Below are 27,936 nucleotides of genomic sequence, written 5' to 3' on the forward strand. Positions count from 1 at the left end.
GTCTGAGATTTGAAACTTTATTTTCATTGAACATGCTATACAAATAAAGGCATTTTAATTAATTGTGTGAAGAGTGCCTTGGTCCTCCTTTCTTTTTGATGACCAATTTACCCCTTTTACCAAAAAGCACCTTCTGTCTACCAAAATCTACAATTGTGTACCTCAGCAGCGCTTCCCTTCCTCCTCTTCTTTTCTACATGTGTCTATTAAGGTTTTCAAAACTTCAGAGTTTCCTACCTGTACTGGAACGCTGCTCCTGAACACTGTCATGTCTTCCAACCTTGAGGACCCACGGGTCAAATACCCCTCTCTGTCTGTCTGTATGGATGGACTAGTGACCAATGGGTGTGAGTGGTGGAGCAGGTCAGTTAGTCAATAACTACTACAGTAGTGACAACCCACCACGAGTCAGAAAGGGAAACAGTCATGTTGACCTAAATAAATCTGACCCTACCACATCCCCTCATCCCCTTACCCTCACCCTTCTTCTCACCCTCAACCCCTACCCTTACCCAAACATCCCCTCATCCCCTTACCCTCACCCTTCTACACCCTTACCCAAACATCCCCTCATCCCTTACCCTCACCCTTCTTCTCACCCTCACCCCTCCCCTTACCCAAACATCCCCTCATCCCCTTACCCTCACCCTTCTTCTCACCCTCAACCCTCCCCTTACCCAAACATCCCCTCATCCCCTTACCCTCACCCTTCTTCTCACCCTCAACCCTCCCCTTACCACCCCTCATCCCCTTACCCTCACCCTTCTTCTCACCCTCAAACCCCTACCCCTTACCCTCACCCTTCTTCTCACCCTCAACCCTCCCCTTACCCAAACACCCCTCATCCCCTTACCCTCACCCTTCTTCTCACCCTCACCCTTACCCTTACCCAAACATCCCCTCATCCCCTTACCCTCACCCTTCTTCTCACCCTCACCCCTACCCTTACCCTCACCCTTCTTCTCACCCTCACCCCTCCCCTTACCCTCACCCTTCTTCTCACCCCCTCCCCTTACCCTCACCCTTCTTCTCACCCCTCACCCCTACCCTTACCCTCACCCTTCTTCTCACCCTCACCCCTACCCTTACCCTCACCCTTCTTCTCACCCTCACCTCCCTCACCCAAACACCCCTCATCCCCTTACCCTCACCCTTCTTCTCACCCTCAACCCTCCCCTTACCCAAACATCCCCTCATCCCTCACCCTTCTTCTCACCCTCACCCCTCACCCCTCACCCCTTACCCTCACCCTTCTTCTCACCCTCACCCTCCCTACCCAATCCCCTCATCCCCTTACCCTCACCCTTCTTCTCACCCCTCACCCCTACCCTTACCCTCACCCTTCTTCTCACCCTCAACCCTACCCTTACCCAAACATCCCCTCATCCCCTTACCCTCACCCTTCTTCTCACCCTCACCCCTCCCCTTACCCAAACATCCCCTCATCCCCTTACCCTCACCCTTCTTCTCACCCTCACCCCTACCCTTACCCAAACATCCCCTCCCCTTACCCTCACCCTTCTTCTCACCCTCACCCTCACCCCTACCCTTACCCTCACCCTTCTTCCCTTACCCTCACCCTTCTTCTTACCCTCAACCCTCCCCTTACCCTCACCCTTCTTCTCACCCTCACCCCTCCCCTTACCCTCACCCTTCTTCTCACCCTCAACCCTCCCCTTACCCTCACCCTTCTTCTCACCCCTTACCCTCACCCCTCCCCTTACCCTCACCCTTCTTCTCACCCTCAACCCTCCCCTTACCCTCACCCTTCTTCTCACCCTCACCCCTCCCCTTACCCTCACCCTTCTCCTTACCCTCAACCCTCCCCTTACCCTCACCCTTCTTCTCACCCTCACCCCTACCCTTACCCTCACCCTTCTCCTTACCCTCAACCCTCCCCTTACCCTCACCCTTCTTCTCACCCTCACCCCTACCCTTACCCTCACCCCTTCTTCTTACCCTCACCCTCACCCCTACCCTTACCCTCACCCTTCTTCTCACCCCCTCCCCTTACCCTCACCCTGTCTCTCACCCTCTACCTGTACCCTACCCTGATCCTTACTCTCACCCTTCTATACCCTGACCTCCTCTACCTGTACCCTCACCCTGACCCTTACACCTCACCCTCTTCTACACCTTCCTCCTCTACCTTCTTCCCTGATCCTTACATCTGACCCTTCTACCTTCTTCCTCTTCCTTACCCTCCCTGATCCTTACCCTGACCCTAGTCTATACCTTCTTCTCACCCGTACCCTCACCCTGACCCTTACACCTGACCCTTCTTCTATACCCCTCCTCACCTGTACCCTCCCTGACCCTTACATCTGACCCTTTCTTACCTGTCCTCCTCTACCTGTACCCTCACCCCTGACCCTTACACCTGACCCTGTTCTATACCTCTTCCTCTACCTGAACCCTCCCTGACCCTTACATCTCACCCTTCTATACCTGTCTTCCTCTACCTTACCCTCCCTGATCCTTACACCTCACCCGGTCTATACCTCTTCCTCTACCTGAACCCTCCCTCCTTACATCTACCCTCACCTGTCCTCCTCTACCTGTACCCTCCCTGATCCTTACATCTGACCCTGGTCTATACCTGTCTTCCTCTACCTGAACCCTCCCTGATCCTTACATCTGACCCTGGTCTATACCTGTCCTCCTCTACCTGAACCCTCCCTGATCCTTACATCTGACCCTGGTCTATACCTGTCTTCCTCTACCTGAACCCTCCCTGATCCTTACATCTGACCCTGGTCTATACCTGTCCTCCTCTACCTGTACCCTCCCTAGTCCGAACCTAACATCTGACCTGTCTTCCCTCATGCCTTAATACATATGGTTTTCCATCAAATATGAAAGACACATAATGGAACTTAATCAAAGCATTTCATAGGCCTATACCCATAACATCACTTACGCCACATTTCACAAACAGAATGCTACTCTTTATGTATAAAACTCACCTGTGTCACTTAAGATAACCAGAAGAGGGAGCCATTGTGAAGAATCAAGAAATCCCATTTTGAAGATTTTAATGCGTAATTTACAGACAGTCAATCACTTATCACCAATGTCAGGCATCACTCAGTGATAGCACTATCAAACTCAATGAAATATTTCAAGGCAGCAATGTTAACGCTGTCCGTCTGCAGACATAACAACAGTCTTGTGAAATGTAAAGAGGTTCATAAGTTGTTTGTATTAGTCAATGGTGGAGTCGGCTTGCAGTTTCAAAATTGTGGTACCTTTCTTTATGTCTACATTTCCAAGTAACTGTTCAGGCTGACCAGTACCGTACACAACTATTCACACAAGGTGAGGTCCGGCTGATCAGTTAGGGCTGATCGGGTCATTAAGCCATAAACAGTAAAAAACTATGGAAACTAATGAACTAAGATTGTTCTCATTGTCAGCAGAAAACCCTCTTTAGTAGAAGGCCTGTGTGGCTGAAAGCACTGAACTGAGCATTTAGAGTTTGAGCAATTCCAGTGGCGGCTGATGGCAGGAGCTATAGGAGGACGGGCTCATTGTAATGGCTGGAATGGAATTCATGGAATGGTATCAAACATATGGAAACCACGTTTGACTCCGTTCCAATCATTCCTTTCCAGTCATTACAATGAGCCCATCCTCGTATTGCTCCTCCCACCAAACTCCACTGAGCAATTCAATGTTAGCGCCCAAAGTGTCTTCAGTCATACAGCAACACTCTGGTCCTGGTTAGCGGTGGTAGGAATGGTTTGGTCCGAAGTCAGCCTGGTGTTGGTCTTCAGGGTAGGCAAGGTTTGTATGTGCGTAGGCCTGGTTTGGTTCAGGATAGGCATGGTTTTGGTCAGGGTCATCAAGGAAGTCAGGGTTTGGTTCACAATGTTCCTCAGAGCGAATCAGTTGACTACCATTTCTCAGCTTGGCTTTCTGACCAACAGTCTGGTATAGATACACAGCCACTATAAACTGGAGGACCTGTTTAACATCAACAACAACAACAACAAACTGGAAAACCTGTCGATTAAGACAAATGTGAACAGCTGAGTAGTGCGTATGTGCATGTGTCTTTGTGTGTGTGTGTGTGTGTGTGTGTGTGTGTGTGTGTGTGTGTGTCTTTGTGTGTGTGTGTGTGTTTGTCTTTGTGTGTGTGTCTCTGTGTGTCTGTGTGTGTTTGTGTGTGTTCATGTGTCTGTGTGTTACCTGAACGATTAGCAGGCCCACTTCCATGCCCACTATTGTCAAAGTGTTCTCCTTCAGCCAGTTGGTGATTATGTCTACACAACTCTGTAAAAAAACACACACACTGGAAAATGTCAATACAGATGGGAGGAGTGTGTGTGCATGGAGAGAGAGAGAGAGAGAGAGAGAGAGAGAGAGAGAAAGAGAAAGAGAGAGAGAGAGGTAGAGAGAGAGAGGTAGAGAGGTAGAGAGAGAGACTGTACCTGTGGATGGATCTGTGTTTCATTTCCATTTCCAAACAGCAGTGTGCTGAATCCTGAGATGGCAGGACAGTCCGTGGTGTTGAAACAGGAACAGGGATACACCTCTATCAGACTGTTGTTCTTAATGAACATGTTTCTCTGCCAGTCATTAGGACTCTGCATACCACAGCAGTGCCCCTACACACACACACGTATTCACACACACGCACGCACACAATTGGTCAGTTTGGTCTCGCCTCATCTTCACTTTTGATGTGGACCATATTTCACAATTGCTGTCATACATACATAGCGCTGTACATTATCCAGAAGCTTCCAATGTCGTTGATTGTCAGGGTTTGTTCCATATTCAGTGATGATCTTATCCACTTCTATTTTCATCTTAGATGTGATCTGTAAGAACAAAACACATGTCTGTCTGTCTGTCTGTCTGTCTGTCTGTCTGTCTGTCTGTCTGTCTGTCTGTCTGTCTGTCTGTCTGGCTGGCTGGCTGGCTGGCTGGCTGGCTGGCTGGCTGGCTGGCTGGCTGGCTGGCTGGCTGGCTGGCTGGCTGGCTGGCTGGCTGGCTGTCTGTCTGTCTGTCTGTCTGTCTGTCTGTCATAGTACTATGCAACAACATGTTAAAGACAGTCCATTTTCTCTGAGATGCTTAATACTTGGTCCTGGACATACCTTTCCATGATTTAACAAAATGATGAAGGTGACAAACAGCTGACCAAGGACGATGCAGATCAGGAAGCCCATATACTGAGAGGAAAGGTAAGACAGAGAGTTGACTAAAATCAGTTAGACCACCACAAACACAGCACTAGGAGCTTAAGATGAGTCGTGTGTGTGTGTGTGTTAGTGATGCGCGGGTCAGCTGTTTGTTCCAACAAGCTCTCACAGTCTCACAGCAGAATCATATGTTTGTCCATAAACGTCAAATTTCAAAGGTTATACTATATGTGATAAAGTGGGTGGGTGTCTTATTATGACCGTAACATGACCACTCACCAGTAGTAGGAAGCACCTGTTCTCCAGTTGGGCTCCCATACACCCCAGGATAGTGACACCAACCACCACTAGACCAATGATGAACAGTCCCCCAGCTACAGTCTACACACACACACACACACACACACACACACACACACACACACACACACACACACACACACACACACACACACACACACACACACATACACATACAAGCACACGCACTCACACAAACACACACACACAACAAAAACACAGGTGTGTTTTCGGAGGAACAATCACACCCTTGTCTCTCTCATAACATTTGAGTTAATATAGAAACTCTGAAATGTGACAAATGGCAATTCTCTGTCCAGTATAACTCACCAGAGCTGAGAACAGAAATGAAATTGTCTTTGTCAAACAAGATCCATACCGCACATCCAAAGATACAGAGCCCCAGAATCTGTGTAGAGGATTCAGAAAGCTGCATGTCACTTCATATGTAGTACATTAAACCCTAATGTAGGGAGGCAAAGCCACATCTCTGGATCGTTTTTAGAAGATTCAGATGATGAATGCTAGTTGGTTTAGATTAGGGTTAGGTTGAATTCTCCATCTTTTTTTGTTCTTACCAGGAAAACAGAGTTGAAAACTGCTGCAAAGAATTTCAGAATTTGAAACTTGTCGTCCACCTTCATGATGTCTTCCTGATATTGTATCTGTGGTTACTTCTCACTGACACGGCGACGGGCAACAGCAATGCCAGACAAACTTTTTTTCTCTCACCTCCCTATCTGCCTGACTACTGTTAAGGTAATGCTTTATTTGGTAGGTGCCATTTCCTGGTTCCGTCACCTTGGGAACAGAGTCCAGCTCCTTGTTGTTCTTAATAATTAACTACACCCACGCATGAAGGTATCACACACACACACACACACACACACACACACACACACACACACACACACACACACACACACACACACACACACACACACACACACACACACACACACACACACACACACACACACACACACACACACACACACACACACACACATCTACCTACCACCTACCTTCCTGATACTTGAAGTGCTGTAGTCCTGGATCCTATGTCCTAGTAGCCTATGAGACAATGTTTTGTATTGTTATGGCATGGGTTTGAATCCTGGGTCTGCCATGGTAGGGATAACCTACATTTTTTGACACACAAAGTCAGCATGCTGTTTAGGCATTTGTTACAGAACAATAAACTGATGTTTGAGAGCAGTTGAGGCTGCTGAGGGGAGGATGGCTCACTCCATTCTAGACATTATTATGAGCCGTCCTCCCCTCAGCAGCCTCCACTGTTTGAGAGATAATTAACATCTAAATGCAGAATGGCTCTGGTTGGTGGGAAAGATACAGTTCCACCGCCAAGCGCTAGAGGGCAGTGTAATTTGGACACTGAGCCACAACTTACGTGCCGCAGCAACTCTCTTCTCTGCCGCAGCCATACAGTAGAGGAAGACAGAAAGACTTCCGCATACAGACGTTTAATGTGTTTTCAGGTGAAATATGCCCCGTTACTGTGCTGTAAAACTTTGCAAAAATCGTGGAGGAACACCCTCTAAAGAAAACAAGAGAATAAGCTTTTACCCGTACGGTATCTATTATTTTCCCATCACGTTTCTATATGTGCAGATACAGTCCTACTCCTAGCTAGCTTAACTAGCATGCTCATATTGGTTGCTGGCTAGCGTTGTGTATCCAGCAGTGCCCTCAGAACAAATAGTTAACTGTCATAGAAAAACACAAAGCCTCCTTTCTTTACATTGTGTATAACAATTGAATGAATGACTGGTGCTGCATTTGTTGTTATTGTGTTTCTTGGGCTTCAGCCTAGGCTGAAACACTAGTAAGGTTACAGAAGCAATGCTTTGTATGTAATGTTGAGAATTTGGATGGGGCTGACAAATCGAATTAGGGCATGTCAACAATGTAGCTGTCTTAACAACACGTTCGTATTGTCTCCTCCCACAGGTTCCCCTTGCAAGATGAGGTCAGGCTGCAGATATGGGTAGACAACATGAAGCGAGAGGAGTGGACCCCCAGCAGACACCAGTACCTGTGTAGTGAACATTTCACTGAGGACTGCTTTGACCTGCGATGGGGGATCCGGTACCTGAAACACACAGCCTTCCCCACCATCTTCCCTCACACACACCATGTAAGTAGACAGACACCCTTCTATGACACACAACACAATTAGCAGAAGTCTTAATGCACATTTCAATAATAGTGACTGATATTAGAGTTTCACATTAGTTTGATCATGCATTTTACACTGATCGTCATTGCAGTGTACAAAGCATTGTGTTAGGATATTTTCAGGAATTTATTTTAATTTAAAATTCAACAATGGAAAAAAAGTTTAGAAATAAATAGCTTCTACTCCTCAGTTTATTGAGAAGTCATTGAAAATAGATGCTGTTTTTTCACATTTTGAATTGTTATTTAAGTTTACCTGAATTGACTGCCTTGATTTTGAATTGAACCATCCCTGGAATTTGTTAAAGTGCAACATCAAATTGTATTGGTCGTGCAGCATATTTTGCAGCGAAACACTTTAATTTCTAGATCCAACTATGCAGTACACCTAATAATACAAAATAATACACACAAATCCCCCAAATAAAAATAAAGAAATTACAGCACTATACATGGCTATATTATGATAGCATGATTTCTGTTTGTGTTTTACCATCACTCTTTCCCCTCAGGATGAAGATAAAGCAGTTTCCACCAGTAAGAACACCACCAAGCCCAAAACCAGGATATGCGACTCCAACATTGAACTCATCCGCTCCCCCTCCCCTCCTGGCAAGAATACACCTCTGATTCTGAAAAGGACTGTCAGAGTGGAACCAGTCGTGGTGAGTGTCACTCCTGTCCCTAACCCTGAGGATGCCAGTGAATCTACGGTCACTACACTGTTATATGAAAGACCGCTTGTTTCAGACACAGAGGCCTCTACTCCTAGTGAAATGGTCCTGGGAGAGCTGATGCTCTCAGAGACCCAGGCTGCAGTGTGTGAGGTGAACAGAGAACTATCTGGAGACAGTGGTGGGATACTGACAGCCTCATGCTTGAACCTGTCTGGTGAGACACAGACACTGCAGCAGCTGGATACACTGGACTCCACTGTGACCGTGCTCTGCTGTGAATCCGTCGTCCCTGTCGGCCATTTCTCTGAATGTGAAGCCACGGTGGACGCCCTCCATGTGGCCCTCGGTCAGACGTTTAGGATCTTCCCTCTGGAGCTGCGGAGGGAGGAGTGGGTGGGAGACCGGGAGGAGGGCCCCGGGGAGGGGGAACACATCTCTGTGTACGAGCACTCCTACTCCAAACAGGACACGGACAAGGAACAGCTGTGGAGGAAGATAGCCAGCCTCCACACCAAGATCATGGAGCTGGATAGGAGAGAGGAAAGCACCATGGCTAAAATACGATCGCTTGAGAGCGAGATGGCACATCTGAAGAAGAGCAACATTGTTTTGAAAGAAGAGCAGAAATTACTAGAGGACTATATTACTTCTGCGTTGCTCTGATGTCTTAACCGTAGTGCTTTGTTTCCATTAACAACCGTCTTTCTAATGAGATGGATTTTGTGTAGTTATTACAGGGTTATTACAGTCTCAATCACTTGTACTTATTTATTATCTGTTTACATGTTTCACAAGAGTTATATTACTTACTTGTAGTGAGGCCCTTCTCAAAGAGCGTTCTAGGCAGGGGCTCCCTGTCCTTCCATTTGTCTCCGCTAGGTGGCACTGTGTCTTTAGGATAGGCCCTGGCGCTCTGCACTACTGTTGCCTGTTTAGACATCACTGACTGACATAGATTGTCAGTATAAGTGGTGTAATTTGGAGCGTTTTAAGGTAAGTGATATTCCCTATTCTTGTGCTACAGATGGCTGCTTGTTTTATTCAATGATATAGTATATCATATCAAATCTACTGTGCGGTCATACAGATCCTTACTTTGCTTGTTATTAATGTATAAAAAGGCATGTGTTTTTCACTAATGTTTTATATCTGAGTAATTGAGACGATTACACCGTTTTAGGTGTATCTTCTTGGTTCTAATTAAATGGTTCAATAGGAAAAGGTGCAATGCTTGATCACTATTCAAAATATATTTTATTCAAGCAACTATTAAAAGCTTGATGTTTCGGACTTCATCAATGGCCTTCATCAGAACAGGTTCTGATGAATAAACAGGTTCTGATGAATAAACAGGTTCTGATGAATAAACAGGTTCTGATAAATAAACCGGTTCTGATGAATAAACGGGTTCTGGTGAATAAACAGGTTCTGATAAATAAACAGGTTCTGGTGAATAAACAGGTTCTGATAAATAAACAGGTTCTGATGAATAAACAGGTTCTGATAAATAAACAGGTTCTGGTGAATAAACAGGTTCTGGTGAATAAACAGGTTCTGATGTATAAACCGGTTCTCATGAATAAACAGGTTCTGATGAATAAACCGGTTCTGATGAATAAACAGGTTCTGGTGAATAAACAGGTTCTGGTGAATAAACAGGTTCTGATAAATAACCAGGTTCTGATGAATAAACCGGTTCTGATGAATAAACCGGTTCTGATGAATAAACAGGTTCTGGTGAATGAACCGGTTCTGATAAATAACCAGGTTCTGATGAATAAACCGGTTCTGATGAATAAACAGGTTCTGGTGAATGAACAGGTTCTGGTGAATGAACCGGTTCTGGTGAATAAACAGGTTCTGGTGAATAAACAGGTTCTGATGAATAACCAGGTTCTGGTGAATAAACCGGTTCTCATGAATAAACAGGTTCTGATGAATAAACCGGTTCTGATGAATAAACAGGTTCTGATAAATAAACAGGTTCTGGTGAATAAACAGGTTCTGATAAATAAACAGGTTCTGATGAATAAACAGGTTCTGATAAATAAACAGGTTCTGGTGAATAAACAGGTTCTGGTGAATAAACAGGTTCTGATAAATAACCAGGTTCTGATGAATAAACCGGTTCTGGTGAAGGCCGAAACGTCAAGCTTTTAATACTTAAATAATATAATATATTTGAATGTTAAACAAGCTTTGCACCTTTTTGATGATGTAACTGTTTGGCTGCTCCTTGACTCCCATTGGTTGGGCGTCCTCTACTTCTTTCCACAATGTAATTAAATCAACTGATTTCTCATCAATGAAATGCAATACTGCGGTCCTCTTTCTTGATGGAAATGGCGTACATTACAAGCAACCCTTTTATCAATGCACTGGCAATGATATCACACGTGTCATGATGAAACTGATGGTGCTTTCAAGACAACTGGGAACTCGGGGGGACGAGGTCAAATCATGACGTCAGTGATCTTCATGATGGAGCTTTATGCAGCTGGGGGGGGGGGGACTGGGGGGAAATCTAGCTCCGACTGGAAAAAATAGAATTCCAGAATTCCAACTTGGAAACTCGGGCTTCTTTCTGGAGCTCCGACCTTCCCACCTGTAGATCGCTGACATGATTTGACCTTATATTTGATGGAGTTCCCGGGCATCAGAGGCCCGAGTTCCCGACTTGGAATTCCGAGTTGAACGACCGTTCAAAACTACTTTTCCCAGTCGGAGCTCGTTTTATTCCGAGTTCACAGTTGTTATGAACGTGGCGTAACCTCGAACCAGAACTGACCGTTTCAATTCTCATCACTTGTAGTGAAACATAATGTGAGCAACCACTAGAATTCCATAGGAGCAATAGTAGAGAGATAAATAGCAGCTACATAAAGCACAACAGCATTGATAAAAGGGCTGCTTGGAGGCTATTGTGAGATGAAGGAAGGTCTAGTCCCAGTGTAGACTACATGCTGTTATTTTGACCTGAGATCTATAAGAGAAACGTCACACGCCTCACAGAGCCACTCTGAAGACAAACTTACCACATTGTCACTTTCCCAGTTTATTGATCTCAGGTAAAGAGAACAGCATGTATACTGAGATGACTGATTGATTACTAGTCTGCAATGCTACAAAGTGAACTTCACAGCAATTGTATTGATATCCGAGAAGACCTTTTGAGCAGTAATGAAGAAGATGGGGGACTTCACTGACGATTTCAAATCATATAGGTTGACTTTGATAATGTAAAGATAGGCCTGTAGGTCGTGTCTTTGGCTCTAGATGATTGGCCCACACCCTTGTTCTGTGTCTGTCCAATAGAATGTAGCAGCAGCACAAATACAAGGACACACACAACACCCAATCATGTCGGTCATAGGAAAACAATATTTATTCAATTACAGATGTTAATTGCTGTGCTTGTGTGTTTCAATGCAGTACCTTTGTGCTCGCAACACATCTAATGAACATTATATTACATTAGAACATGGCCCTCAAAATGGCGATCTGAGTTTGCTCCTCACTCTGCCTTTAGGCTCTCTCCTAGTCATCTGACTGCAGCTCTGTCTGTTGCCAAGTGATAGTCTAATCCTGTTTGCATTCTGCATAGGATCTAGGATTCAAACTGCCATGGGGCAGGCTTTATGTCTGCACTGCACCAACCCAGTGGGTATTTCAGGAAGCAGGATTATTAACTTAGCCAGCTAACTTTGATTAGCAGCCACATTTAACTATTGATGTTCTGGTTGATTAAGAAAGCAATTTTTTTATTGCTTATTTTTATTGGAAATATTGTTTTTATTGGAAACTTCAGAACTATGAAGTTATTTCAGGCAGTTTTGGACAGTTAGCTGGCTAACTCCTTGATCCAGGTTTCTGGAGCAGCAGCCTATTCACAGTTTGTGTGGATACAGGAATAACTCCAGTTATGGTTGAGCTGAACATCTAAGCACTGACTTTTGCCTTAGAAAAGCACTTACTTTAATTGTACCCGTAGTCATAACAAAAGACAAGTGGTTGTTAGGTGCTACTGTCTAGACCATTTCAACTGGGGGGGCCAAGCTGGGGCCAGTTGTACTGTTAGAGGGGCCAGTTACATTAGACGTTATTGTTGTCATATCGTTGTCTTCACTGCATTGCAGGCATTAGCAGGCAAAATACCATGTTTATAATCATTAGTGTTCCGTTGCCACTGTCTAATAACGGATGTAAAAAAGAACGATAGCAAAAATTAGTTATGTAAAAATTATTTCATACTCCACATTTAGGGGGGCCACAAGGGGGTCCAAAATTGTTGTCACAGGGGAATCGCCCCCCCAGAACCACTAGTGCTACTGCCAGTCCATTTTCTTCAATGATAATTATATGCTGATGCATTCATCATAACTGACCTTTATAAAGGCTATCATTAGATGCCAAATGTTCACTTAGTTTCCCGTTGATATCACTGCATGACTACGTCAACATGTTAGGATTCACCCCTGCATCTTTCTGCAGCCAGAAACGCTTTCCATCCCTAGGAACCGAGGCCCTGGCTGCTTCCCAAAGGGCACCCTGTATAATACACTACTAGGGCCCATTTGGAACGCTCTCCCTGACTGCACTTGCCTGAACGACTCATATGAATGAATGAGGTGTTTAGCATGATTCCAACGCATTAGTCAAGACTCTAAACAAACAGACTTCATGGGGCCATTGTTTGTTCTGTACTTAGAGTCTAATTTCATTTCAGAGTAATAAGATTCTTTTGATGGTATTATTATTGTTGTTTGTGAAAGGCTAATGCTAAATGAAGCATCCATTCCCTGTGTTATGTCCATTCAAAGATAGAGTATACTTCTAGTAATTGAAGGCAAGCTACTAATCACCTTGAGTCTAAAGTATTAACATGCATTATGCATGGTATTGTCAGAACAGGTCAGTAGTTTCTGCTTTTCATTTGAGAAAAATGACTCCAGAAAGAAAAAACGTGTTTCCTGGAAGTATTTACACAATCATTATTGGTTTAATTGAGTCACATGGTGCTGTTCCACGTGTATCGTTTCTCTCTTTCTGGTCCTGACGAGAAAAATGTCGGGGAGGTTCACTTCTGCACTGTTGAACCAATCCAACTAAAGAAGGGTCTGAGGACCACTACAGTCTCTCTCTCTCTCAGAGGGACTAAAGAAGGGTCTGAGGACCACTACAGTCTCTCTCTCTCTCTCTCTCTCTCAGAGGGACTAAAGAATGGTCTGAGGACCACTACAGTCTCTCTCTCTCTCTCAGAGGGACTAAAGAAGGGTCTGAGGACCACTACAGTCTCTCTCTCTCTCTCTCAGAGGGACTAAAGAATGGTCTGAGGACCACTACAGTCTCTCTCTCTCTCTCAGAGGGACTAAAGAAGGGTCTGAGGACCACTACAGTCTCTCTCTCTCTCAGAGGAACTAAAGAAGGGTCTGAGGACCACTACAGTCTCTCTCTCTCTCAGAGGGACTAAAGAAGGGTCTGAGGACCACTACAGTCTCTCTCTCTCTCTCAGAGGGACTAAAGAAGGGTCTGAGGACCACTACAGTCTCTCTCTCTCTCTCAGAGGGACTAAAGAATGGTCTGAGGACCACTACAGTCTCTCTCTCTCTCTCTCAGAGGGACTAAAGAAGGGTCTGAGGACCACTACAGTCTCTCTCTCTCTCTCAGAGGGACTAAAGAAGGGTCTGAGGACCACTACAGTCTCTCTCTCTCTCTCAGAGGGACTAAAGAAGGGTCTGAGGACCACTACAGTCTCTCTCTCTCTCTCTCTCTCTCTCAGAGGGACTAAAGAAGGGTCTTATGACCACTACAGTCTCTCTCTCTCTCTCTGAGGAACTAAAGAAGGGTCTTAGGACCACTACAGTCTCTCTCTCTCTCTCTCTCTCTCTCTGAGGAACTAAAGAAGGGTCTTAGGACCACTACAGTCTCTCTCTCTCTCTCTGAGGAACTAAAGAAGGGTCTTAGGACCACTACAGTCTCTCTCTCTCTCTGAGGAACTAAAGAAGGGTCTTAGGACCACTACAGTCTCTCTCTCTCTCTGAGGAACTAAAGAAGGGTCTTAGGACCACTACAGTCTCTCTCTCTCTCAGAGGGACTAAATAAGGGTCTAAGGACCACTACAGTCTCTCTCTCTCTCAGAGGGACTAAAGAAGGGTCTTATGACCACTACAGTCTCTCTCTCTCTCTCTGAGGAACTAAAGAAGGGTCTTAGGACCACTACAGTCTCTCTCTCTCTCTCTCTCTCTCAGAGGAACTATAGAAGGGTCTTAGGACCACTACAGTATCTCTCTCTCTTTCGCTCTTGCTCGCTCACAAGCACACTTAGAACCACTACAGTGTCAACAGGGAGGAGTGGCCATAACCACTCCCAAGACATACTAATATAGCTTAGCCTACAATTGCCATAGAGACACAAAAACCCCACAGTAACCACTCTGATCCATAAAAGCCAACGAGGAGTCCAAATTGAGTGTTTGTTTGCAGTACAAGATGAGCCAAGTAAACAAACCTGTGGTTACTGACAGGTGTTCCCACCATTGTTCATTAGAAATCATCTATAATTGGGGCTGATTGGCTGGGAGAGAAGTCTCTTAATTGATTTTGTATTGAATGATCAGTAGGTGTCCATCAATGCTAATTAAGGCTTGTTCATCAAGTAAATGAACAACATGTTCTTCAGTTAATTATATAAATTCAGGGGAATGACAGGCGGGGTAATCTAACTGTAACTTGTAGAATAAACCCAACAGTACAGCACATACAGTTCCATGTAGGACTCATGTCTTTGGAACAGTGGGTCTTTAAAAATCTGCAGTTCAAACTATAACAAAGCGGCACCCCACCACTGTTTTGGTAAAAAGCTAAGGGATAACTATATTTTTAACCATGTTTTGAGGCTATACACTGTTTACAATTGCATTGTTTACAAATATTGGAGTAAAACAAGCTTTTCGATTGGGTTCTGATAGGGTACGACAGTTAAACTAAACTCATGGGGCATTAATAAGTAATATTCTTCAAGAATCTATGGGTAGATATAATTAATTTCAAAGTCCAAAAATGGATGTAGGAAACGCAGACTGCCCCCTTAAAGACAAAGTACAGTAATTATGTGAATGCAGGTAATGGTTATGAAACCTGTTGGACAAGCCATACTACATATACTATATTGGCATGAGGGGGTGTGGTATATGGCCAATATACTACGGCTAAGGGCTGTTCTGAAGCGCAATGCACAACAGAGTGTCTGGATACAGCCCTTAGCCGTGGTATATTGGCCATATACCACACACTTGCTTAAGTATGATAATAGCTTTCAAAGTGAACATGAAAGGAATTTCCCTTCCTCACAGGCAATTTGCAATCAAGTCCTTTGTTCTTTTGTCTGAATGTTTGCAAGATGGATAAACATTTGTGAAGAGAATAGATCGTCTTGTGTTTTTGTCATTTCATGGTCTGTTATTCAGGCAGTCTGAAATTCACATTAAGTGACAATGAAGCAAACCACAGCCAGGAGCAATCATAACAACATTGTTATAAAGGAGTTATTGTCAACTCATACGATTAGTTATAAGGCATTTGTTAATGGTTGATTAATGGTTTGACTCACCATTTATATACATATTTATCAATGTATTTATATACAGTAGCAGTCAAAAGACTACCTCATGAAGCTGGTTGAGAGAATGCCAAGAGTGTGCAAAGCTGTCATCAAGGCAAAGGGTGGCTACTTTGAAGAATCTCAAGTATAAATTATATTTTGATTTGTTTAACACTTTTTGGTTACTACATGATTCCATATGTGTTATTTCATAGTTTTGATGTCTTCACTATTATTCTCCAATGTAGAAAATAGTAAAAATAAAGAAAAACCCTTGAATGAATAGGTATGTCCAGACTTTAGACTGGTACTGTATGTTACTGTGTTTAGTTAGCCAAGACTCAACTTGAAGTTCAGTCTGCCTTCAAGTCAAAACTGTCCTATTCCAATATGCTTTCACCGCAGTGACGGATGAGGGATATGGCTTGAAACACGTATGTCAATCCGTGAATAGAAGGTGTTGCTTGTACTCCTAATTATCCCATTATCCAAGCCACAAAACCGAGAAGATTTAAATACTGCTCGTTTTTCATTAAACTGCTTTTTTTCGTCAGCATGCTAGGCTAGGTAATGCTAAAGCAACACATTGGATTCACAACATTTATTATATTACAGTTTATTAATAATTAGTAAATGGTTTATAAGGATCTAAATTAATCATCAACTGAGGTATTAGTAAGTAACTGTTCTCACATTTATAAATGTACCCATTAACCATGAATAAATATACCATTCATGACATACTGTATATAAATACATTTATAAATATGTAAATACATGCTGAGTCAAACCATTAATCAACCTTTAACAAATACATTATCAATAATCTTATGTTGACAATAACTTATGTTGACAAATAAGTACATTAGTTGTATATTATTAATAATTTACAAATTGTTAACATACTATGATCAAACAATTTATGAAGGATCTCATAAATCATTAATAAATCATTTAAAATAACATTTATAAATGTGTAAATGACTATTTAGAGATTGCTTAATGACATTTACAAATGTCGGAATAATGATGAATAAGTGATAAGTAAACTCTTTCCAAACTGTTTATATTGTTTATTAAGGGACCTTAATATAAAGTGTTACCACATTGTCAATAACATGCATGCAGGGTTAGGTAGCTTACTTTCTGAATGTAATCCGTTAGAGTTACTAGTTGTCTGTCCAAAATTGTAATCAGTAATGCAACTTTGGATTGACCAAACTCAGTAATGTAATCTGAATACATTCCCTTTACGAGGCATTAGAAGAAGACAAAATGGATCCATCAAATGTGTGTTATCATAGTGGTCTCTGATTGGTGGTCATCATTTGGTGTGTCATCATAGTGGTCTCTGATTGGTGGTCATCATTTGGTGTGTTATCATAGTGGTCTCTGATCGGTGGTCATCATTTGGTGTGTCATCATAGTGGTCTCTGATTGGTGGTCATCATTTGGTGTGTCATCATAGTGGTCTCTGATTGGTGGTCATCATTTGGTGTGTCATCATAGTGGTCTCTGACTTGTGCTCAGACTTGCTCAGGTCGAACAAACTTTAACGTCTTTTTACAATTGAATGTCATTGAGAAAACAGAAAAGTGTCATAATGTATTTTATCACGCAAACATCCTTTCTGAATTTAAAAGTAATGGAAGACGTAACCATCTAGTATTTCAACAGCATCTGTAATCTGATTACAATATTTTTGCTGGTAACGTTATCAGATTACATGTAATCAGTTACTCCCCAACCCTGCCTGCATGTGTCATAATTACTTGGCTGGAAGGAAATCAGCTCTGAGAGTCTGCTATTGGAAAAGTATTTTCAAAGGAAAACCATAGGACTATTGTTGAATGTAACAATGGTCTTAATTTCTTTGAAATGTTTACCACGCGGTACCATTTTGTTTGAAGCTAGACGGGAGAGAGCCCAAGCATATGTAAGTCATTGGAGTTATTACTTTGATAGTGTGCTTTCCCAGAAAACACTGAATTATTTCACTTCCATATGGAACTTTTTATTTTACCTTTATTTAACCAGGAAAAGACAATTGAGACACAGAGTCTCTTTTGCAAGGGAGGCCTGGCCGAGAAGGCAGCACAACAGAACAGTAATGTTAAACATGAAAAACAATCAGCACAACAGAACAGTAATGTTAAACATGGAAAACAATCAGCACAACAGAACAGTAATGTTAAACATGAAAAACAATCAGCACAACAGTACAGTAATGTTAAACATGAAAAACAATCAGCACAACAGAACAGTAATGTTAAACATGAAAAACAATCAGCACAACAGAACAGTAATGTTAAACATGAAAAACAATCAGCACAACAGAACAGTAATGTTAAACATGAAAAACAATCAGCACAACAGAACAGTAATGTTAAACATGAAAAACAATCAGCACAACAGAACAGTAATGTTAAACATGAAAAACAATCAGCACAACAGTACAGTAATGTTAAACATGAAAAACAATCAGCACAACAGAACAGTAATGTTAAACATGAAAAACAATCAGCACAACAGAACAGTAATGTTAAACATGGAAAACAATCAGCACAACAGAACAGTAATGTTAAACATGGAAAACAATCAGCACAACAGTACAGTAATGTTAAACATGAAAAACAATCAGCACAACAGAACAGTAATGTTAAACATGGAAAACAATCAGCACAACAGAACAGTAATGTTAAACATGAAAAACAATCAACACAACAGAACAGTAATGTTAAACATGAAAAACAATCAGCACAACAGAACAGTAATGTTAAACATGGAAAACAATCAGCACAACAGAACAGTAATGTTAAACATGGAAAACAATCAGCACAACAGTACAGTAATGTTAAACATGGAAAACAATCAGCACAACAGTACAGTAATGTTAAACATGAAAAACAATCAGCACAACAGAACAGTAATGTTAAACATGAAAAACAATCAGCACAACAGTACAGTAATGTTAAACATGGAAAACAATCAGCACAACAGAACAGTAATGTTAAACATGGAAAACAATCAGCACAACAGAACAGTAATGTTAAACATGAAAAACAATCAGCACAACAGAACAGTAATGTTAAACATGGAAAACAATCAGCACAACAGAACAGTAATGTTAAACATGGAAAACAATCAGCACAACAGTACAGTAATGTTAAACATGGAAAACAATCAGCACAACAGAACAGTAATGTTAAACATGGAAAACAATCAGCACAACAGTACAGTAATGTTAAACATGGAAAACAATCAGCACAACAGAACAGTAATGTTAAACATGAAAAACAATCAGCACAACCACATGACCCCAGCTACAGGAAACATTTACACTCCTCCTGAACAGAGTTTTGCACCAGGGTTTTAAAACAATGTGAGTATTAGTAGATAGATACATTCAGACTTGTTCAGGGAATTATTCAAATCATGTACAGACGTGTTTTATTGTTGCATTACACAAAACAGAGAAAATACAGATATATCTATGTAAAGATATGTCAAAGCTCAAACACATCAATAAATATATGGACCAGATAGTCATAATAAATATACATTATACTCACAAAGCAACCATTCGTTGTTCACTGATGCCCATATCCTTCCTCACAATAGTTTTTCTGGTAGATAATCAGTGATTGGTTTGGGCAGGAGCTCACCTGAACTGACTACCGCCACCTCAAATGTTCTACTGCTCGAGTTCCTGCACCTCTTATAGAATATTAGCTTGAAAGAATATACATTCAATTTGCTTACTGCTGAGAGCTAAAATGGTCGGCTTGACATACCAATCTTGATGTTGAATCAACGAGGATATTTACATGTGTCTAAACCATGGGTCTTCAATGACATCAAAGAAATGCTATATACAGTACAAGGTGAAGCAGTGGAGTTGGGGGAGTTTCCATATTGCCCATATGGTCCATCAATAGCTCTGGTCCATGGTGTTATGTGTGGCTTGCTGATGCTGAGCCTTCTGTGAAGCTGAAAGTAGCACCCTGGACCAGAGCTAGTCCAACATAGTGTCTCCTAGCTGTAGTAAAGATAGATCCAGGGGTTGGTACAGCTGTTCAGACTGGCAAGCAGCATGATGATGACAAACAGTGGACCTGAGAGAGAGAGAGAGAGAGAGAGAGAGAGAGAGAGAGACAGAGGATATGGCATGCTAAAAATAGCACTACAGGTTTCCACAGAAAGAATGGGAAAGGTCATGCAAATCAATGGAACTGGAGTCCAATCATTGTTATTAAACTAGATACCTGTGGCTTCTAGATACCTGTGGTGGCACAAGGGTATAAATGATTTATGTCATAACTGACAGTAAACCACATTGATTTCTAATCCCAAAGTGTATTGGTCGCGTACACAGTTTAGCAGATGTTATAGCAGGTGCAGCGAAATGCTTATGTTACTAGCTCTTAACAATGTAGTAAAATGACAAGCAGATCCACAAATAAAATCTAATTTACCATTTGTGGGCGCTGTACTGGGACTCCATGCAGACCACAACTGGACCACAAAGAAGGGGCTCCAGCATATCGAGTAGACCATAATGATGACGAATGTCATTTTGACCGTCTTCAACATCGCGCTCGAGACCCCTTTGGTGCCCGTGCGCCCTTCGCTCGTGGAAGCCTGGAGCGCCTTTCTCTTCATGTTAAAGTATATCCCCGTGCATATTTTAATCTGGCAGTACAGCAAGATGATAACCGGGAGAACAAACACTGATAAAGTAATCCAGCTGATGTATATCTTAGAACCCCAAGGTTCAATAAATGTCGCCCAACAATCATACAGGTTGTCCTCTAGTTCTTGGAGAGAGAAGATGAAGAGTTGCGGAGTGCTGAAAGCCAGAGAGATCAGCCACGCTGCGCCTATGGCGACGTACCTCTTAAAGGAACCCTTCAAGAACGACACCATGGGTTTGCAGACCGCATGGTACCGATCAATGGTCATGGCCACTATCATGTATGTGGAGGCGAACATCCCAACCACCTGAAGATATTTCACCGACCTACAGACGAAATCTGAGCCGCGGAACCGGTGCGTAATCTCCATGCAGAGCTGCGGTAGGACTTGGAAGAAAGCGACCACTAGGTCCGCGAAGCACAGGTGCAGAAGGAACAGGTGGGTCCTTGTATTCATCTTGCGCTTCCTCCGAAGTGCACGTAGAAGGCACAAATTCCCACATGTGGCTAAGACAAAAATCAATCCCAAAACTCCAGCTTTTAGAAGCGCAAAGTCGTGTTCACCTGTTTCATCAGTTCCTCCCGCGTCCTCCCGCTCTGAACTGCCATTGCCACTATAATTGAGTTGTAAACTCATTGTCCCTTACAAGATTTTTTGGTTACTATTTGTTTTTTCATTGTTAATTATGTTCAGTAAATTAGGTCCAATACTTTCCTATTGGCAATTCGGCCACTATCTCTCGCCTATGATGCGCAGTAGCTCTGCGCAGCAGCAACAAGTGCTTTAGCTGGTAGTAGCGTCGTATTTGCCTGACGACTCAACCTGAATTTAATTTGCTCCTCCATTGATCGCAACATACCTTCAAGAAACGTCAGTTTGGCCGCCCGGCGCTATGTGGTTGGGTAGCCCTGCAAGCATCGTCTGACTGAGACATTTTGTACGGGCCATCAGCGTCTGAGAAAAGATGGGCTGCAACGACAGGTGCACCAGAGCTGTAGGCCTGTTTAAATATGGCTCTGGATGCACCAATGAAATCAGAATGTGCTGTATAGGTAGGTGCGCAGTGCGCATTCCCAGAGTGTAATGAACATCTAGGCTACATGTTCAATATGAACACCTCCCCTGGCTTCACACGTAAGTGCACATTCATTTCCTTCAATGTCCCTCATTTCCATTTCTTCTCAATATTAATTGGAGACATAGACCTGTACTTTGTCACCATCAGCCACATGGGCCTAATGGAAAGCCTTTCTTCCACAAAATACAAAAGGAACAGACTACATCCACCCCTAAACAAGACTCTTTCAAATGTAATCCATGTTGAATATGATTGATAAAAGTCAGGCATAAGGACTTGTATCCTTTACAATTTAATGTAAAAGAACATTGGTAGTGCATTTCTCCCTCAGCATCCATGTATCAATACGGCCCATGTTTACTTAAAAGCATCAAGTCAACAACTGTTTTGACTGGTCACGGCATATTCTTGGAGAAAGGGATTTTCTAGAGATTCAGACTGTGGTAAATGTCATATTGTGAAATGATGTGTTTATACCGTTACTCTGGCCTCTGTGAGAGCACTTCTCTGAGTCCTGTTTCACCTAGTGCCTTTGTGACAATCGTGAAGAAAAGGTCATTTGTACAGTACTTATCAGCAGGAAGGCACATATCTGAAAGGATGTATTGAATATTGAAGCTGAGATTTGTGTCTAGCAGTTTGCAGAGCCTTCTGAGTGTTACTGTGTGCTGAGTGCTGTTATTCATTATCCACAACCTTTCCACACCATGACTGTCTCCCAAATGGCACCCCATTCCCAACATAGTGCACTACTTTAGACCCTATGGGCCCTGGTCAAAAGTAGTGCACTATATAGGGAATAGGGTGCCATTTGGGATGCACGCCACATCATGCTAGAATAAAAGGCTGTTTTGCTTCAGTGTGAGGACACACTGACACTGTTTATGGCGCTGTTAAGTACCACATAATAGTATTTTCCAACTATACAACTGCATATCTATTATGCAGTTCATGCCACCCGTTCATGCCACCCGTCCATGCCACCCACCCATGCCACCCGTCCATGCCACCCGTCTATGCCACCTGTCCATGCCACCCGTCTATGCCACCCGTCCATGCCACCCGTCTATGCCACCCACCCATGCCACCCGTCTATGCCCCCCGTCATGCCACCCATCTATGCCAACCGTCCATGCCACCCGTCCATCAATCAATCAAATTTATTTATTTATAAAGCCCTTTTTACATCAGCCGATGTCACATAGTGCTGTACAGAAACCCAGCCTAAAACCCCAAACAGCAAGCAATGCAGATGTAGAAGCACGGTGGCTAGGAAAAACTCCCTAGAAAGGCTGGAACCTAGGAAGAAACCTAGAGAGGAACCAGGCTCTGAGGGGAGGCTAGCCCTCTTCTGGCTGTGCCGGGTGGAGATTATAACAGAACATGGCCAAGATGTTCAAACGTTCATAGGGTCAAATAATAATAATTACAGTGGTTGTCGAGGGTTCAACAGGTCAGCACCTCAGGAGTAAATGTCAGTTGGCTTTTCATAGCCGATCATTCATGCCACCAGTAATGCCACCCATCATGCCACCTATCCATGCCACCCATCATGCTCAGTGACAGAGAGCAATATGATCAGGGCAACATACATACAGACGTAATGTGCATACATTAGTGATGCTCTAAAGCTTGCTGTCGTAAAGCAAGTCAGAAATAGACCCTTTTAGATTATTCATCCAGTGTTTATTACGTTTCCATTGCTGCATCTTCTGTCTTCAGATATCAACTTTTACACAGCATGTACTCTATGCCTAAAATATATATATATAGTTTCTGTTTCCCAATGGCTCTTAGTTACACTGCTATATACTTTAAATGAATCTGGAGTGGTGCAGTAAAGCTGTATCTAGCTACGGTATACAGTAGATCTGAGCTACACTAGCCACTTTGAAATGATTCTGGAGTGACGCTGTAACACCACTTAGCAATAACTGCAATTTTGTCTTCTATGATCCCTTGGGATTCCCAATATCCCCACTCGGTGTGATTCATCTTTAGGTTGTGAAGCATCGTGCACTGTGTACGATAGACTTTAAAATGAATCTGGAGTCATACAGTAAATGAGTGTAATTGACTTCTATATGACCTCATGGGATTCTCTATATCCTCAGTCTCTGTGTGAATCATCTATCGGTTCCAAACATCTGACCATCTCACTCTGAGTCTTGTTTACCCCTATCATCAACCTTACCTATACGGTTCCAAACATCTGACCATCTCACTCTGAGTCTTGTTTACCCCTATCATCATCCTTACCTATACGGTTCCAAACATCTGACCATCTCACTCTGAGTCTTGTTTACTCCTATCATCAACCTTACCTATACGGTTCCAAACATCTGACCATCTCACTCTGTGTCTTGTTTACCCCTATCATCATCCTTACCTATACGGTTCCAGGGAGCACGGTGCAAGACCCGGTTGCTATGGGGACTTGTCATGGTTAAGAGCGAAGGGCAACTTGAATTGGATTGCGCCACTAATATATGGAATTATCTGCTGCCCTTCATAGAAAGGAACATAATTTCAACAACGTTTACTATTGAGTCAGTTCAGAGCACTGTGACAGGAATCTGGATACAGTGTATAATCAGAGAATGCTTTTCTTCTATGGATGATAGAACAATATTGACATATGACATAATAATGACATATGACATAATAATGGGTTTGCTTCTGCTGTATGTTTTTGATTATCTCTATTGAAACTGTTATTACTGTTTGAATGGAACAAAGGGGAAGGGGTTTTGCTATAAAACATCCATACATACACAAACACAAAAATGTAATTGTGTTTAATTTTGGCAGCTAGGATCAACAGGAGTATCCAGCAGCACTGTGCCTCTGTGGGTTGTTACTGTGCTTCTCCAGCAGCACTGTGCCTCTGTGGGTTGTTACTGTGCTTCTCCAGCAGCACTGTGCCTCTGTGGGTTGTTACTGTGCTCCTCCAGCAGCACTGTGCCTCTGTGGGTTGTTACTGTGCTCTTCCAACAGCACTGTGCCTCTGTGGGTTGTTACTGTGCTCTTCCAGCAGCACTGTGCCTCTGTGGGTTGTTACTGTGCGTCTCCAGCAGCATTGTGCCTCAGTGGGTTGTTACTGTGCTCCTCCAGCAGCACTGTACCTCTGTGGGTTGTTACTGTGCTCTTCCAGCAGCACTGTGCCTCTGTGGGTTGTTGCTGTGCTTCTCCAGCAGCACTGTGCCTCTGTGGGTTGTTACTGTGCTCCTCCAGCAGCACTGTGCCTCTGTGGGTTGTTACTGTGCTCGCATGTTATTACACGCTGTACCAGAGAGTCATTTATTCAACTGGTCTATGCCCACTACTGGTGAAGCAGGCGTACTGTTTGTGTCATGTAATAGGGTGGAAATCCAATAAACACGTTGAGAACTCTATGGCCCTTTAGAGCGGGCACAGGGAACCGGCACAGGCACAGGAACAGACACAGGAACAGGAACAGACACAGGAACAGACACATGAACAGACACATGAACAGGAACAGACACAGGAACAGGAACAGACACAGGAACAGACACAGGAACAGGAACAGACACAGGAACAGGAACAGACACAGGAACAGACACAGGAACAGGAACAGGAACAGGCACAGGAACAGACACAGGAACAGGAACAGACACAGGAACAGACACAGGAACAGACACATGAACAGGAACAGACACAGGAACAGGAACAGACACAGGAACAGACACAGGAACAGGAACAGACACAGGAACAGGAACAGACACAGGAACAGACACAGGAACAGACACAGGAACAGGAACAGGAACAGACACAGGAACAGACACAGGAACAGGCACAGGAACAGGCACAGGAACAGACACAGGAACAGGAACAGACACAGGAGCAGACACAGGAACAGACACAGGAACAGGCACAGCAACAGGCACAGACACAGGAACAGGCACAGGAACAGACACATGAACAGGAACAGACACAGGAACAGACACAGGAACAGACACGGGAACAGGCACAGGAACAGGCACAGGAACAGACACAGACACAGGAACAGACACAGGAACAGGCACAGGCACAGGAACAGACACAGGAACAGACACATGAACAGAAACAGACACAGGAACAGACACAGGAACAGACACAGGAACAGACACAGGAACAGGCACAGACACAGGAACAGACACAGGAACAGACACAGGAACAGACACAGGAACAGACACAGGAACAGGAACAGACACAGGAACAGGCACAGACACAGGCACAGACACAGGAACAGAAACAGACACAGGAACAGACACGGGAACAGACACAGGAACAGACACAGGAACAGACACAGGAACAGGCACAGACACAGGAACAGAACAGACACAGGAACAGACACGGGAACAGACACAGGAACAGGAACAGGAACAGACACAGGAACAGACACGGGAACAGACACAGACACAGGAACAGACACAGGAACAGACACAGACACAGGAACAGACACAGGAACAGGAACAGACACAGGAACAGGCACAGACACAGGAACAGGCACAGACACAGGAACAGACACAGGAACAGACACAGGAACAGACACAGACACAGGAACAGACACAGGAACAGGAACAGACACAGGAACAGGCACAGACACAGGAACAGGCACAGACACAGGAACAGACACAGGAACAGAAACAGACACAGGAACAGACACAGGAACAGGCACAGACACAGGAACAGGCACAGACACAGGAACAGACACAGACACAGACACAGGAACAGACACAGGAACAGACACATGAACAGGCACAGACACGGGAACAGGAACAGACACAGGAACAGACACAGGAACAGACACAGGAACAGGCACAGACACAGGAACAGGCACAGGAACAGACACAGGAACAGGAACAGACACAGGAACAGACACAGGAACAGACACATGAACAGGCACAGACACGGGAACAGGAACAGACACAGGAACAGGAACAGACACAGGAACAGACACAGGAACAGACACAGACACAGGAACAGACACGGGAACAGACACAGACACAGGAACAGACACAGGAACAGGCACAGACACAGGAACAGACACAGGAACAGGCACAGACACAGGAACAGGCACAGACACAGGAACAGACACAGGAACAGAAACAGACACAGGAACAGACACAGGAACAGACACAGGAACAGGCACAGACACAGGAACAGGCACAGACACAGGAACAGACACAGACACAGGAACAGACACAGGAACAGACACATGAACAGGCACAGACACGGGAACAGGAACAGACACAGGAACAGACACAGGAACAGACACAGGAACAGGCACAGACACAGGAACAGGCACAGGAACAGACACAGGAACAGGAACAGACACAGGAACAGGCACAGGAACAGGCACAGACACAGACACAGGAACAGGCACATGCACAGACACAGGAACAGGCACAGACACAGGAACAGGCACAGGAACAGGCACAGACACAGGAACAGGCACAGACACAGGAACAGGCACAGGCACAGACACAGGAACAGGAACAGACACAGGAACAGACACGGGAACAGACACAGACACGGGAACAGACACAGGAACAGGCACAGGAACAGGCACAGACACAGGAACAGACACAGGCACAGACACAGGAACAGACACAGACACAGGCACAGACACAGGAACAGACACAGGAACAGGCACAGACACGGGAACAGGAACAGACACAGGAACAGACACAGGAACAGACACAGGAACAGGCACAGACACAGGAACAGGCACAGGAACAGACACAGGAACAGACACAGGAACAGACACAGGAACAGACACATGAACAGGCACAGACACGGGAACAGGAACAGACACAGGAACAGACACAGGCACAGACACAGGAACAGGCACAGACACAGGAACAGGCACAGGAACAGACACAGGAACAGGAACAGACACAGGAACAGACACGGGAACAGACACAGACACAGGAACAGACACGGGAACAGACACAGGAACAGACACGGGAACAGACACAGGAACAGGCACAGGAACAGGCACAGACACAGGAACAGGCACAGACACAGGCACAGACACAGACACAGGAACAGGCACAGACACTGGAACAGACACAGGAACAGACACAGGAACAGACACAGGAACAGGAACAGACACAGGAACAGGCACAGGAACAGGCACAGACACAGGAACAGGCACATGCACAGACACAGGAACAGGCACAGACACAGGAACAGGCACAGGAACAGGCACAGACACAGGCACAGACACAG

General features: G+C 44.0%; 3 protein-coding genes across 7 annotated transcripts; 1 reads left to right on the plus strand and 2 right to left on the minus strand.

The window, feature by feature from the left end:
- Positions 1–3,018: 3,018 nt before the first annotated feature.
- Positions 3,019–6,282, minus strand: LOC106593663 (CD82 antigen). The gene is made up of 8 exons (XM_045698676.1): positions 6,029–6,282; positions 5,737–5,859; positions 5,430–5,531; positions 5,106–5,180; positions 4,722–4,826; positions 4,434–4,610; positions 4,192–4,275; positions 3,019–3,966 (listed from the first exon to the last, which is right to left on the minus strand). The coding sequence occupies exons 1-8, from the start codon at positions 6,092–6,094 to the stop codon at positions 3,724–3,726; spliced, it is 975 nt and encodes a 324-aa protein (XP_045554632.1). The 5' UTR covers positions 6,095–6,282; the 3' UTR covers positions 3,019–3,723.
- A 596-nt stretch (positions 6,283–6,878) lies between these two features.
- LOC106596258 (THAP domain-containing protein 5-like) lies at positions 6,879–10,642 on the plus strand. 5 transcript variants are annotated; one of them, XR_006760210.1, is made up of 4 exons: positions 6,879–7,039; positions 7,422–7,608; positions 8,162–10,345; positions 10,400–10,642. XR_006760210.1 is itself a non-coding variant. In XM_014187564.2 (3 exons), the coding sequence occupies exons 1-3, from the start codon at positions 6,957–6,959 to the stop codon at positions 8,987–8,989; spliced, it is 1,098 nt and encodes a 365-aa protein (XP_014043039.2). In that variant the 5' UTR covers positions 6,879–6,956; the 3' UTR covers positions 8,990–10,642. The 5 variants fall into 5 exon arrangements, 3 of the variants coding, with proteins under 3 accessions (XP_014043039.2, XP_014043041.2, XP_014043040.2); XR_006760211.1 differs by having other exon boundaries at positions 8,162–10,327; positions 10,418–10,642; XM_014187564.2 differs by having other exon boundaries at positions 8,162–10,642.
- Positions 10,643–18,651: 8,009 nt separating this feature from the next.
- LOC106597533 (arg8-vasotocin receptor-like) lies at positions 18,652–21,257 on the minus strand. Its single transcript, XM_014188709.2, has 2 exons — positions 20,402–21,257; positions 18,652–20,041 (listed from the first exon to the last, which is right to left on the minus strand). The coding sequence occupies exons 1-2, from the start codon at positions 21,255–21,257 to the stop codon at positions 19,962–19,964; spliced, it is 936 nt and encodes a 311-aa protein (XP_014044184.1). The 3' UTR covers positions 18,652–19,961.
- Positions 21,258–27,936: the final 6,679 nt, after the last annotated feature.

This window comes from Salmo salar, chromosome ssa17 (genome assembly GCF_905237065.1).
Source record: "Salmo salar chromosome ssa17, Ssal_v3.1, whole genome shotgun sequence".
Taxonomy (NCBI): domain Eukaryota; kingdom Metazoa; phylum Chordata; class Actinopteri; order Salmoniformes; family Salmonidae; genus Salmo; species Salmo salar.